The following is a 13,428-nucleotide window of genomic DNA, read 5'->3' as shown; positions in this document are numbered from 1 at the left end:
TAAGCACAAGGAAAGTATCGGAGATAATCAGTCCAGAATCGCAACAGTGTGCTTGCTCCAACAAATGTATACATTGGGAATGAATGAGAGGTGGTTTGGTCAGTTGGAATTCTATAGACTAAGGGCTGGATTTTCATTAAGCTGTCGGGAAGGAGGCAGGACTACAACTTTCGGGTTTTAGTCCCGCCTCCATCAACGTCCGGCCAATCGACGCGATTTTCCCTTGATTGACCTTGTTGAGCCCGCCCAGTGGGCTCAGCAGGCCAATTAAGGGCCACCCGGCAACAGGTGACGTCACAGACTGAAATTTCATCTGTCAAGAGTTTTTGACAGATGAAATATCAGTGTTTCACAGCTGTTTGAAGCTGTCAAACACTGACAGTCTGACTTCTAACCTGAGTCCTTCTACGCAGACTCAGTTAGAACTGTCACCGGCACTGAAAGCTGAAGGCTGACACTTTTGACAGATCGCAGCCGTTCAGCTTTCAGTTCCGGCTGAGTGATGCGCTCCCGACGCCTAGAGGAAGAAAGGCTGTTAAGGTGAGTACAGGTAAGTAAAACTTCTTTACACACTTTAGACACACCAAACACACTTACCTTTGCATTCATGCACCTATCACTCACCCGAACACCGACATCGCGACCCTTCCAAGTCCTGGCGTGGTTTGGAGCCGTCGGGAATCCCATACGACACCCCTCAAAATAGGGATTAGGCTAAAAACTGCCCGTTAACTACCTGTTAACAGACAGTTAATTGGCACTAATCCTTTCCCGCCTCGGGTTGGCGGGTCCCAGTGCGGGGCGGGTACCCGCCTCCCTTGAAACTTACGTGGAGGCGGGTTTTGGGCGGGATGGTGTCGGGACCCCCGAATTCGGGATTTTTGCCCCCCGCACGCCTGAAAGCCCGCCTCACGTCACACTGAAAATCTGGCCCTAGGAGTGAATGATCGATTGGAATTCAATATGATAGAAGCTAATGCGAATTGGTTTTGTCCACTGGAATTCCATACAATGGGAGGGAATGGGAAGTGATTTTGACCATTGACATTATAGGATAGGAGTGAATGGTCAAGTACTTGGCCATTGGAATTCTACAGCACAGTAGTGAATAGAAACTATTTTGATCCAATGGGACTCTGCACAATATTGGTGGCTGGTAAGGGCTTGGAATGTGGTAAATAGGCAACGGCTGGTCCATCAAAGTTTTATGGATTAGGACCAATTGCGAGGCGGCATGCATCATGGAAACACAACACAATCGGGCTAATCCCAGGATGGCTTGGTTCATTGTCATTCTAGTCAGCAATCAGAAACCCGCATTTTGGAACTGAACGCTCCAACACAATTGGAAAACAAATCAGCATTTAATAAAACAATAGTAAAAAAAAAAAGTATTTACTTACTGCAACATGAGAGTTAACACCTTTATTGCTTGTACAGCTACTTCACTTTCTTTGTCCAGTGTCATTGATATGATCCGATCCTGTTAGAAAGCAATGGGACATAGTACAGCCATGGGGTACTCAATTAGACTGAGGTCCTCTTACTAAAAATGTCAGTGATCTTGGCCTCCACAGTCAAGTGATTATATTAACAATGATTTAATGCTCAAATGATAATTTAATAACACTGCACAATCTAATATATAAATATTGATTATTTCTTTAATATATTTAGACCGTATGATCATGTGCGGCTCATACTTAGAGACCAACCATTAATCTTCTCCATGCACTAATGTGTTCGGCAGTCTGCCGTTTGAGCAACCCTGGCCTATAGGCTTGTACAGGCTGAAGAAGCAGTTTGATTGAAAAAGTGACGAGGATGGGCTTTCCCGTTTCAAAGGGTCCGAAATTCCGATGGGCCCGCTCCACCAGCGGAAGTAAGGCGGAGCAGGTCAAAGGTCTGCCAATGTCAGGCAACCCAGACCCCTGACCAAACTGTGGGGGTGGAGTAATTTTTATAGTTGAGGCGGGCAGCCCCTGACTGTGAGGGTCTCTTCTTCTTCTTAGGCAGTCCCTCGGAACCGAGGATGACTTGCTTCCACACTAAAAATGAGTTCGCAGGTGACTGTTGAGTCCAATGCGGGACCTACAATCTCTGTCACAGGTGGGGCAGACGGTGGTTGAAGGGGCGGGTGGGTGGGGTGTTTGGGTTGACGTGTGCTCCTTGCGCTGCCTGCACTTGGCTTCTGCTTGCTCCCGGCGAAGAGACTCGAGGTGTTCGGCGCCTTCCCGGATGCGTCTCCTCCACTTTGTGCGGTCTTGGGCCAGGGATTCCCAGGTGTCGGTGGGGATGTTGCACTTTTTTAAGGAGACTTTGAGGGTGTCCTTGAAGCGCTTCCTCTGCCCACCTGGGGCTCTCTTGCCGTGTCGGAGCTCCGAGTAGAGCGCTTGTTTTTGGAGTCTCGTATCGGGCATGCGGACGATGTGGCCCATCCATCGGAGCTGATCTGAGCGTGGTCAGAGCTTCGATGCTGGGGATGTTGGCCTGAGCGAGAATACTGACGTTGGTGCGCCTATCCTGCCAATGAATTTGCAGGATCTTGCGGAGGCAACGTTGGTGGTGCCTCTCCAGTGTTTTAAGGTGCCTGCTGTACATGGTTCATGTCTCTGAAGCATACAGGAGGGCGGGGATCACTACTGCTCTGTAGACCATGAGCTTGGTGCTGGGTTTGAGGTCCTGGTCTTCAAACACTCTCTTCCTCAGGCGACCGAAGGCTGCACTGGCACACTGAAGGCAGTGTTGGACTTCGTCATCGATGTCTGCCCTTGTTGACAGTAGGCTCCTGAGGTATGGAAAGTGGTCCACGTTGTCCAAGGCCTCGTCGTGCATTTGGATAATCGGGGAGCAGTGCTGTGTGGTGGGGGCAGGTTGGTAGAGGACCTTTGTCTTACGGATGTTTAGTGTAAGGCCCATGCTATCGTACGCTTTGGTGAAGGTGTTGTCACAAATGATTGGCTTCCATACTGTGGTAATATTCTTCAATGGACATCATAAAAGATGGCCCTTACTCATTGCCTAAGAGATGCAATATTGGTGTAAGGATGTCCCCTCCCTTAGTCTTTCTACCCGTCACCTCCCCGGCCCACCTGTACTCTGCTCCCCGGGCCCACCTGTACTCTGCTCCCGGGCCCACCTGTACTCTGCTCCTGGGCCCACCTTTACTCTGCTCCCCGGCCCACCTGTACTCCGCTCCCGGCCCACCTGTACTCTGCTCCTGGGCCCACCTGTACTCTGCTCCCGGGCCCACCTGTACTCCGCTCCCAGGCCCACCTGTACTCCGCTCCCGGGCCCACCTGTACTCCGCTCCCGGGCCCACCTGTACTCCGCTCCCGGGCCCACCTGTACTCCGCTCCCGGGCCCACCTGTACTCCGCTCCTGGGCCCACCTGTACTCCGCTCCTGGGCCCACCTGTACTCTGCTCCCCGGCCCACCTGTACTCTGCTCCTCGGCCCACCTGTACACTGCTTCCGGGCCCACCTGTACTCCACTCCTGGCCTTATCTTTCTTTTCGTTTGGTGTTCTTTCTTTTGCAAACCAACCCATCTCCTAACACCCAGCCCCACATACGCTAAACCTCTACTTGGCGCCCACACCCAGCCTAGGCCGCAGAAATGGCCACCATTCTGTACAGAGTTGCCAACCCTCCTGGAGTCTCCTGGACACTGCTGCAAACAACACAGGAGATAAATCAAATTGGGCGTTTCATTTTTTAAATTTTCTTTGAACACTTTTTGTTTATTATTAGTTGTTAAGTTGGAGCTGCGAAAAGAGGCTGTTTGACCAGATGAGGCGGGAGGTCATGTGATGAAATCTCCAGGAATTTGTCCAATCAGAGTTGGCAACCCTGATTCTGGAGCCGCCTCCCCGTACCAAACCCTGCCGGCCGCGCACAGTCCAGCCGCCTCCCCGTACCAAACCCTGCCGGCCGCGCACAGTCCAGCCACCTCCCCGTACCAAACCCCGCCGGCCGCACACAGTCCAGCCACCTCCCTGTACCAAACCCTGCCGGCCGCGCACAGTCCAGCCGCCTCCCTGTACCAAACCCTGCCGGCCGCGCACAGTCCAGCCGCCTCCCCATACCAAACCCTGCCGGTCACGCACAGTCCAGCCGCCTCCCCGTACCAAACCCCGCCGGCCGCGCACAGTCCAGCCGCCTCCCTGTACCAAACACCGCTGGCCACGCACAGTCCAGCTGCCTCCCCGTACCAAACCCCGCCGGCCGCGCACAGTCCAGCCGCCTCCCCGTACCAAACCCCGCCTCCCCGTACCAAACCCCGCCGGCCATGCACAGTCCAGCCGCCTCCTCGGACGCCGCTAGAACAGTAAACATTTGACTCACCTTGAAGCGACAGGTGAAAAGATCCATCTTTGAACAATGCTCTTTGTCAGAGTACAGGCCCAGTAATCCAATCAGGCATTTCAATCTTACATCACTTTGCTTCAAAAATAAAAAATGAACTCTGATGTTAGAAGAAAAAAAAAGCCAAAGTACATTTTCTGTTCAATATAATTTAGATTAACTGAACGTCAGTGATGTTTCCTGCTCCTCATCTTTGATGACTTCAACATATGCCGAAACACCCCTTGCCGCTCCTCCACCAATTTCTCTCCCCTCCGGTCCTCACTCAAACTCACCCTTCACATGAACTCTGCCACTTACATCCACAGCCTAAAACTCGTCAGCTCTTATGGGATCTCCACCTGCAAAATCTCCATCACCATTGAGGCTATTTCCGAAGACTTCCTCTTCTCCTTTGCCACTCACGCCCCTCTGCCTTCCTCCAACCCCACTACTCTCTCCCTCTGCCCAGCTCTTGCGCAAATTCACCACCACCTTCCCCTTCTTTTCTCACCTCGATTCCAACCACTTCCCTGCCTCCGCGCCCTGTTATTCAATAGTATCTCTCCCAATCCCTTCCATGATCACACACCCCCCACGCTCTCAAAGCTCATCCCTGCCATGAGATCCAGCTCCTGCTCCCTGGATCCCATCCCCAGCTAACTCCTGACCATTCAGACACCTCTCCTAGCCCATCATGCTTGGGGGTGTCTGGAGGGTGGCACTGTACCCGCCACCTGGCACCTCGCAGCTCAATTTAGCTCAGATCAGGAATTGAGCTGAAGAGGCTGCCCACCAATGCCCATCCCTCCTCTGTAGCACTGAGTGTTAGTGCGGCGTCAGTGCTTGAAGTAGATGGTTAGTGTTATAAATCTCATCATCATAAAGAAACTACTCATGAAATAACACTGGACGGCCAGCTGGTGGCGCCGTCCAAGGAGTATAAATACTCGGGCGTGGGCCCAGCTTGCTCAGGGACATTTTGTAAGACAGGAACTAGTGAAGTACAACTAGACCTCCATGTTCTGAAACAAGTTGATTAAAGCCTTGCTTTATTCTCAAACCAAGTGCGTAGTGAGTTTTATTACGTCAGTTAGTACTGATAGAAATTTATGGCACAGAAGGAGGCCATTTGGCCCATCGTGTCTGTGCCGGCTGAAAAAGAGCTACCCAGCCTCATCCCACTTTCCAGCTCTTGGTCTGTAGTCCTGTAGGTTACAGCACTTCAAGAGCATATCCAAGTGCTTTTTAAATGTGACGAGGGTTTCTGCCTCTACCACCCTTTCAGGCAGTGAGTTCCAGACCCCCACCACCCTCTGGGTGAAAAAGGTTCTCAACTCCTCTCTAATCCTTCTACCAATTACTTTAAATCTATGCCCCTGGTTATTGACCCTTCTGCTAGGGGAAATCGGTCCTTTCTATCCACTCTATCTGGACCCCTCATAATGTTATACACCTCAATTAATTCTCCCCTCAGCCTCCTCTGTTTCAAAGAAAATAGTAGAGACCTGGGAGGAACACTGCCAAACACTCACTTCTGGGGCTTTCATTATCATTTGCATATTTACAAAAGACTTTTTCAAAGGATTACCCTTTATGTTCCTCCCCTCCACACCTATGTACAAGATTGATTATTGTTGCATACTTTTTATATATAGTTATACATTGGAACAAGTATCTTCACAGCTGTATCTTCTATATAGTAGAGTACACAATCTGTGATGTGTTGCTGCTTGGAGTGGTTTATTATAAGTGAATTCCCTCTCATTATAGCATCTTAACACAGTGAGCAAGCTTTCAGAAGATGTGTCTCTTGATATTACTCATCGCTATAAAGAGCCTCTTAAATGCTATTGGCGAGTTCCCATCAATTAATCGCACAAATGTTTAGCCATGCATATTCTCTTTTTATCCTTTTTCTTTCCTCCTCCTTTTGTGAGCCTTCCTCCCAGGTCACAGAGCCCCCACATTGAGAGGGATGACACCCGTAATAGGGAGCAGGGAGGCATGCAGGGGAAGCCTGATGAAGACAACCTCGCTGATGGGGAGACTTGGGGCCCTGAACTTAAGCTGTAGGATGCTGGTCGACAAACTCTGAAAACTTTCCAACGGTGTTCACCCGCTTATTTAAAACAGGCTCGTACCTGCACTGAAATAGCAGAGACAGATGACTGTTCGAGCGCTAATATCCTACGGTGTGATTAGCCTTTGCTCAGCGCATGAACCACACAGAGCGACCACGAACGGGAACTCGCCAAATGGCAGACTGGCACTCCATCCTGCCACTTTGGGTGGATCTACCTCATTACAGCACGGCATTAACAGAACACTCGGATTAGTACTTAATAGCATTCAAAAAGTGCTGCTCAGGCGGCATCGCAGAAGGGGAAATTAATCAGCGTCCAACTAAGAGGGAGAAAGGAACGCTGAATATTGCAGCTTGACTCACTTTGTCATGCAAAGTCCATCCTACATATTTCAAGTAGCTGTCAGTCAGGAAGCGATCGCTGCAGGTTTTCATCCAGACTCCTATTTCTTCAATACAAATAGCTCTGATCTCAGGTAATGCATCGCTGGAGAAAAATGGGAATTATATTTCCGATGAATGACTACACCAGGGTTATGTATCTCTTAAACACTTCAACCCAAAATTTAATATATATGTATATTATATATATTATAGATAGATAGATGGAAAGATAGATAGCTAGACAGATATACAGTCAACCCTCTTTGTTACAAACTCATGGGAGTTAGTCCTCGACTTCGAATCATCAAGGGTTCATCTTGTTTGGACCACCATTACACACAATAATGCAGTGTTCTCCGGGTCCAGCTACTCAAATGAGACCCCTGGGCTGTACTGAACTCACCTACATAGGGTGCTACTCAGCAACACCAGGTTAGTGAGAAAGGGGGAAATAAACAGAGCCACGGATCCATTCCTGATGACCTCTCCCAGTGACCCCTTGCGTATGGATGGATGGAAGGCAAGGGCAAGCATTGGGTTCAGTTGTGATACCTCATGCAGTCAAATAGTTTGACAATTCCCCGCCATCTGGGTGCCTCCACGAGGAGTGACCATTGGACAAGGCTCCAGAGAACTGCTGGTGGAGCAGTACCCCAGGAAGAGCCAGTGCTCTCAGGAGAGGCAGGGAGAGTATTTGAAAAAAACATCTAAACTTAAAGGGGGAGAAATTGAGTCGCGCCCCCTTTGGGGCGCTAACTTAGCCTGGGCGCTAACGGGAGGCGCAAAGCAACCGAATTTTCCCCCCCCAAAGAGTATAACAATAAAGTTAAACTACGTCTACACACGTGCACAAGAGTTACCCCTTCCATATGTTCTGTTTCCGCAGTTTGAAAAAAAATAGTGATTTGGAATTATTTATTCTGCTCTCCGAGCTCCTCGGTTATAATGCTACAAAAATGTCATTTCTCCGTGTGACGGAAAATTTTCCAGGCGCAAAGGCAACACTGAGGATTAAACGCCATCAGTCGCCGCAGCATCCTTCAAAACAATCTGCCGGCTGTGCTCCAGCCCGACATATTTCCCCGGAGACTGCGGAGAGTTCTCCGGGAGCGCCCTCTCTACGACAGTGATGGAAAGGGAGTCCGAGCTTCCCAAATGGGAGCATGTCAAGGGGAAGGACAACCTAGAGGGACAACTTTTTATTGTTCAATGTATTCCGACATGTCGGCATCAAATTATATTAGACGAAACATTCTTTATCATTTTTTTTTTTTAATTGTTAATTTTCCATGCTCTTTTAGGCCTGGTTCACGCCAGGCCGCTTCTGTGACATCAATAACTGGAATGGTTTCGATCGCCTGAGGGGGCCTGAGAGGAATTTTCCAGAGTATCTTTTCCCTTATTGGCCCTGTGCTTTTTCTTTGCCACTCCCAGGAGGTTATGTGGCTGGGTGGGGAGGGTGGGCGGTGGGGCAGAAGGAGGGGGCAGTGCCTAAACATGATTCTCCAGCCATCTTGCGTGTGGGGCAGGCTTGACGGACTAGCTGGTCTTTTCCTGCCCATCAATGTTGTATGTTCGTAATGGGGATGGTGCTGTGGAGTGAGAGAGAGAGAGAGAGAGAGAGAGAGAGAGAGAGAGAGTCATCATCCTCATAACTGCCTCCAGAGGGCACCAACTCCACTATAACAGCCATCAGACAGGGAATCGCCCATTGGGCTGCTCCGTCACTTGCCTGCAGACTCCTGCACCTTGAGTTTCCCATTCCTTCATTTTTGCACGTTTCTTTTTAGTCCCCAATGAAGGGTGATAACGCCTATGAAGGCGCTCCCAAAGGCTTTTAGAATTTCTGCCCCCACCCCCGATTGCGACACTTCCTTTAATCGTACCCGGCCCTTTAAATTTCTCTTCCACCCAGGTTTCCCGCTCCCACGACTAATGCACTCCCTACACCCATTCAAATCTGACCCTGAAGCTGTGCCAAAGAGCTGACTCCAGAATACTGGGTGCAAACAGCAGACTTGGACGTGAGTCTGTCTAAAACCTGCTAATGGCTTTTCTGTTATAACCAGAAATGAAAAAATCAAGGCTAAGGTTCCTAGAGCTACACGTAACTTTTCTTCCAGGAACAGGAAATTCATTTTTAACCAGGTAGAGTGGGTGTAACGTTACCGATATCTGTGGAGAAAGATTCCTTTGAAAATGGCATTCATCAGATTTTCAATATTTTCTCGCTTTTCTATAATCTGAAAGAAATGGCATCAAAGCATTTATTACTCATTACACCCTTAAAAAGAAAAAACTACAACAAATATTCATTCTAATTCGTCACAAGCTGCGAGTCTGAGTCCAGGAACTGCTCCGTACTTGAGCTTCCTTGCCTTGGTTGACTTTTTTCACCCTATTTTCGTTGGCCCAGAAATTAGGATCGGGGGCTTGCCGCGCGTGCAAGCCCCCGATGTGCACTTACCCGGCGCGCCGACAGCTGAAGCCTGGGACTGCTTGGAATTCCTGTCACTGGCCCGGTTCAGATGTCGGCGCGCTGTGCTTGCCTGATCCAGCGGCGTAGTTAGTGCGATGTGCCGGCTGGGATCAGGTGAGCACTGGGCAGCCAATCAGGGGAGGGGAAACTTCATTCATGAGTTTGATAGTAAGAACTGTCAAACTCATGAAAACTACGGGCGCCCAAAACACTACTTAAACTTTAAATAAAATTTAAAAAAACATCCCACTAATTAAATGAACTATAAATAACTTTAAAAAAACTATTTTAAACAATTAATCAAATTTTTGAAAAAAATAATTTTTTAAGAAATCAGGTCTAAAAATAAACTTACCTTACTGTAAAGTCCTTAAAAACAATAAAGCTGTGGAAAAAATGTTATAATTTTAAATAATAGACCACTTACCTTAAAGAATCAAGTCCTTACGCCTCCTTTTTACATTTCTAAAAAGTTCAGGCCCTTACACACGGGCAAACCTGTCAAAAAGAAGGAAGTTCAACGCGTGCACACAGAGTCCTGCGCGCACGCGTTGGACCTCTGAACCACTTGGAGGAAATGCCGGTTTCCCGCACATGCGCTGTGCATGCTGAAATCCGGCACTTCCAACGGGCCCACGCGTGAGTACCCCGTCCGTACTCGCGCGTTGGGACCGGAATTACTGGCCCATTATTCATCCCTTTCCTCGTCTCCTCTCTTAAAGATGCTGAACTTTGCTGACAAACAGTTCCTGGGCCCTGGCAACCCAACAACAACTTGTATTTATATAGCACCTTTAATGTAGTAAAACGTCCCAAGGTGCTTCACAGGAGCGTTTATCAAACAAAATTTGACACCGAGCCACACAAAGAGAAATTAGGGCAGATGGCCATAAGCTTGGTCAAAGAGGTAGGTTTCAAGGAGCGTCTTAAAGGAGGAAAGAGAGGTAGCGAGGTTTAGGCAGGGCTTAGGGCCTTGGTAGCTGAAGGCACAGCTGCCAATGATGGAGCGATTAAAATCGGGGATGCTCAAGAGGGCAGAATTAGAGGAGTGCAGAGATCTCGGAGGGTTGTGGGGCTGGAGGAGATAAGGAGGGGCGAGGCCGTGGAGGGATTTGAAAACAAGGATGAGAATTTTTTTAATCGAGGCGTTGCTTAACCGGGAGCCAATGTAGGTCAGCGAGCACAGGGGTGATGGGTGAACGGGACTTGGAGCGAGTTAGGACACGGGCAGCAGAGGTTTGAGGCCATTCAACCAGAGAGGGCATCACACCCAACATCAGCTCAAGCCTCACCAAATGGTCTTTATTTTAATTCATAAGAACATAAGAAATAGGAGCAGAAATAGGCCACTTGGCCCCTTGAGCCTGCTCCACCATTCAATAAGATCATGGCTGATCTTGGGCTCAAAGCCACTTCCCAGCCTGCTCCCCATAACCCTTCACTCCATTATCTTGCAAAAATTTGTCTATCTCCACTTGAAATGTATTTAATGACCCAGCCTCCACAGCTCTCTGGGGCAGAGAATTCCACAGATTTACGACCCTCTGAGAGAAGAAGTTCCTCCTCATCTCAGTTCTAAAAGGGCGACCCTTTATTCTGTGACTCTGCCCCCGAGTTCTAGATTCCCCCACGAGGGGAAACATCCTCTCTGCATCTACCTTGTCGAGCCCCCTCAGTATCTTATATGTTTCAATAAGATCACCTCTCATTCTTCTAAATTCCAGTGAGTATAGGCCCAGCCTGCTCAACCTTTCCTCATAAGTCAAACCCCTCATCTCTGGAATTAACCTAGTGAATCGTCTCTGAACTGCCTCCAATGCAAGTACAGGAAACTCTTTATTATCCGGCACCGACGGGACCGGCGTGGTGCCGGTTGATCAAAAAGTCCGGATTACAGAGAGGTATAGTTACCAAGGTACGAGAGCCCCGTACATGGCCACAGGTGCAGGAGCCCCGGTTACACGGCACTTGTGCAGGAGTCCTGGTTACACGGCCACAGATCCAGGAGTCCCTGATGCACGGCCACGGGTGCAGGAACCCCGGTTACACGGCCACTTATAGTAAAACTTACCTGAACCTACTCCTGAATTTTGCCGGTTAAGAGAGATTTCCGGATATTTAGGTGCCGGTTAAAAGAGAGTTTCCTGTATATCCTTCCTTAAATAAGGAGACCAAAACTGTACGCAGTACTCAAGGTGTGGTCTCACCAATACCCTGTACAGTTGTAGCAGGACTTCCCTGCTTTTATACTCCAACCCCCTTGAAATAAAGGCCAATTCATTCTCGGGGTGTGGGTGTCATGGGCAAGGGTGCATTTATTGCCCATTCCTAGTTGCCCGGAGAAGGTGATGGAGGACCTTCTTGAACTTTTTCATTCATTCTTTCCATCGATTTGATACAACTGAGTGGCTCACCAGGCCACTTCAGTTAAGAGTCAACCACATTGGAGTGGAACTGGAGTCACATACAGGCCAGGATGGCAGGTTGCCTTCCCTAAAAGGGCATTAGTGAACCAGTTGGGTTTTCACGACAATCCAACAGCTTCATTGTCACATTTAATTAGACATTCTTTTAATTTCCAGATTTTTTTTTTTTATAAACTGATTTCAAATTCTCAAACTGCCATGGCTGAATTTGAACTCATGGGCCTCGATTTTAACTGACCCATGGAGTCGGGATTGGAGGCGTGCGGGGGGTTAAAGTCCCGAATTCGGGTGTCCCGACACCATCCCGCCCCAAACCCGCCTCCATGTAAGTTTCAAAGGAGGCGGGTACCCGCCCCGCACTGGGACCCGCCGACCCGAGGCGGGATTTAGCCTAATCCCTATTTTAAAGCTTGAAGTGTGGGATTCCCGACGGCTCCAAACCACGCCAAGTTAGAGGAGTTGGGCCGTCGGGTTGAAGGACTTGGAGGGGTCAAGATGTCAGTGTTCAGGTGAGTGATGGGTGCATGAGTGCAAAGGTAAGTGTGTTTTGGTGTGTCTAAAGTGTGTAAAGAAGTTTAAATTACCTGTACTTACCTTTTCAGCCTTCCTTCCTCTAGGTTTCAGGAGTCCCTCATCTCACCGGCACAGAAAGCAGAACGGCTGCGAACTGTCAAAAGTGACAGCCTGCAGCTTTCTGTGCCGGAGAGATTTCTAACTGAGTCTGTGTAGAAGGACTCAGGTTAGAAGTAAGACTGTCAGTGTTTGACAGCTTCAAACAGCTGTGAAACGCTGATATTTCATCTGTCAAAACGTCTTGACAAATGAAATTTCAGTCTGTGACGTCACCTGTTGCTGGGTGGCCCTTAATTGGCCGGCTGAGCCCGCTGGGCGGACTCAACAAGGTCAATCAAGTTAAAATCGCGTGGATTGGCCGCATCTCAATGGAGGCGGGACTACAACCCCGAAAGTTGTACACCCGCCTCCTTCCCGACTTCCGAGTGAAAATCACCCCCATGTTCTCTGAATTATTAGTCCAGGTCTCTGGATTACTCGTCCAGTGACATCATCACTACACTACTGTACCCAATTATCTGCTTAAATGCACTTTCAGGCACAAGGTGCAGGATAACAGTCAGGAGTAGAATCCCAGGTGGATTTTTTAACTTTCTTAACCCAGGGAAGCTGATCGATTATAGCATCCAGCTGCCATCTTGGCCGAGATCATCCCAGTTGAGCACTGCCATGGGGGGGGCAGGTGACCATAACAGGGTGACTTTCATCTGTTTTCAAACAGGATACTAGACCTTCACCAAAAATACCTTCCCCGCATGAACTGCAGTGGTTTGATAAGAAGGTCCACTGCTACCTTGCCGCGGTCAACTAGAGATGGCCAATAAATGTCGGCCTTGCCATCGACGCCCACCGCTTGAGAATATTTTTTTTTTTTAAATACTAGAGGGGGCACTGTGCTATTTGAGGGTGGAGAAGGGAAAATAAACGATTAAATGCAGTCAGCTTACCTCTTTTTTCTTCTGCAGGAATGTTTCCAGTTTCCTGTTGGGTCTTCTGTCAATCATCTCAACATCACACTGTCGCTGAGAGTTGTGTAGCTGTACTCTCAGACTCAAAAACACGTTGATTAAGGCCGTCATTAGTTTCATAGCTTGAAGAAGAGAAAGATATGAATATCCTGGTAAACTTGCTTTAG

General features: G+C 48.7%; 1 protein-coding gene across 2 annotated transcripts in view; it reads right to left on the bottom strand.

The window, feature by feature from the left end:
• Positions 1-13,428, bottom strand: part of LOC147112076 (cohesin subunit SA-2) — a 137,645-nt gene that overhangs the window by 63,604 nt on the left and 60,613 nt on the right. For both annotated transcript variants that reach the window (XM_085999588.1, XM_085999587.1), the window contains exons 9-13: positions 13,241-13,383; positions 8,985-9,058; positions 6,795-6,918; positions 4,346-4,444; positions 1,404-1,483 (exon numbers count right to left, since the gene is read on the bottom strand). In XM_085999588.1, the coding sequence (XP_085855714.1) occupies positions 1,404-1,483; positions 4,346-4,444; positions 6,795-6,918; positions 8,985-9,058; positions 13,241-13,383 (520 nt within the window). The remainder of the gene's footprint in view (positions 1-1,403; positions 1,484-4,345; positions 4,445-6,794; positions 6,919-8,984; positions 9,059-13,240; positions 13,384-13,428) is intronic.

The sequence above is a fragment of the Somniosus microcephalus genome, chromosome 10 (genome assembly GCF_052327205.1).
Source record: "Somniosus microcephalus isolate GS21.2 chromosome 10, FLI_Smic_1.0, whole genome shotgun sequence".
Classification (NCBI taxonomy): domain Eukaryota; kingdom Metazoa; phylum Chordata; class Chondrichthyes; order Squaliformes; family Somniosidae; genus Somniosus; species Somniosus microcephalus.
The sequence above is the reverse complement of the archived record's forward strand: the minus strand, read 5'-3'. Positions and strand labels throughout refer to the sequence as shown.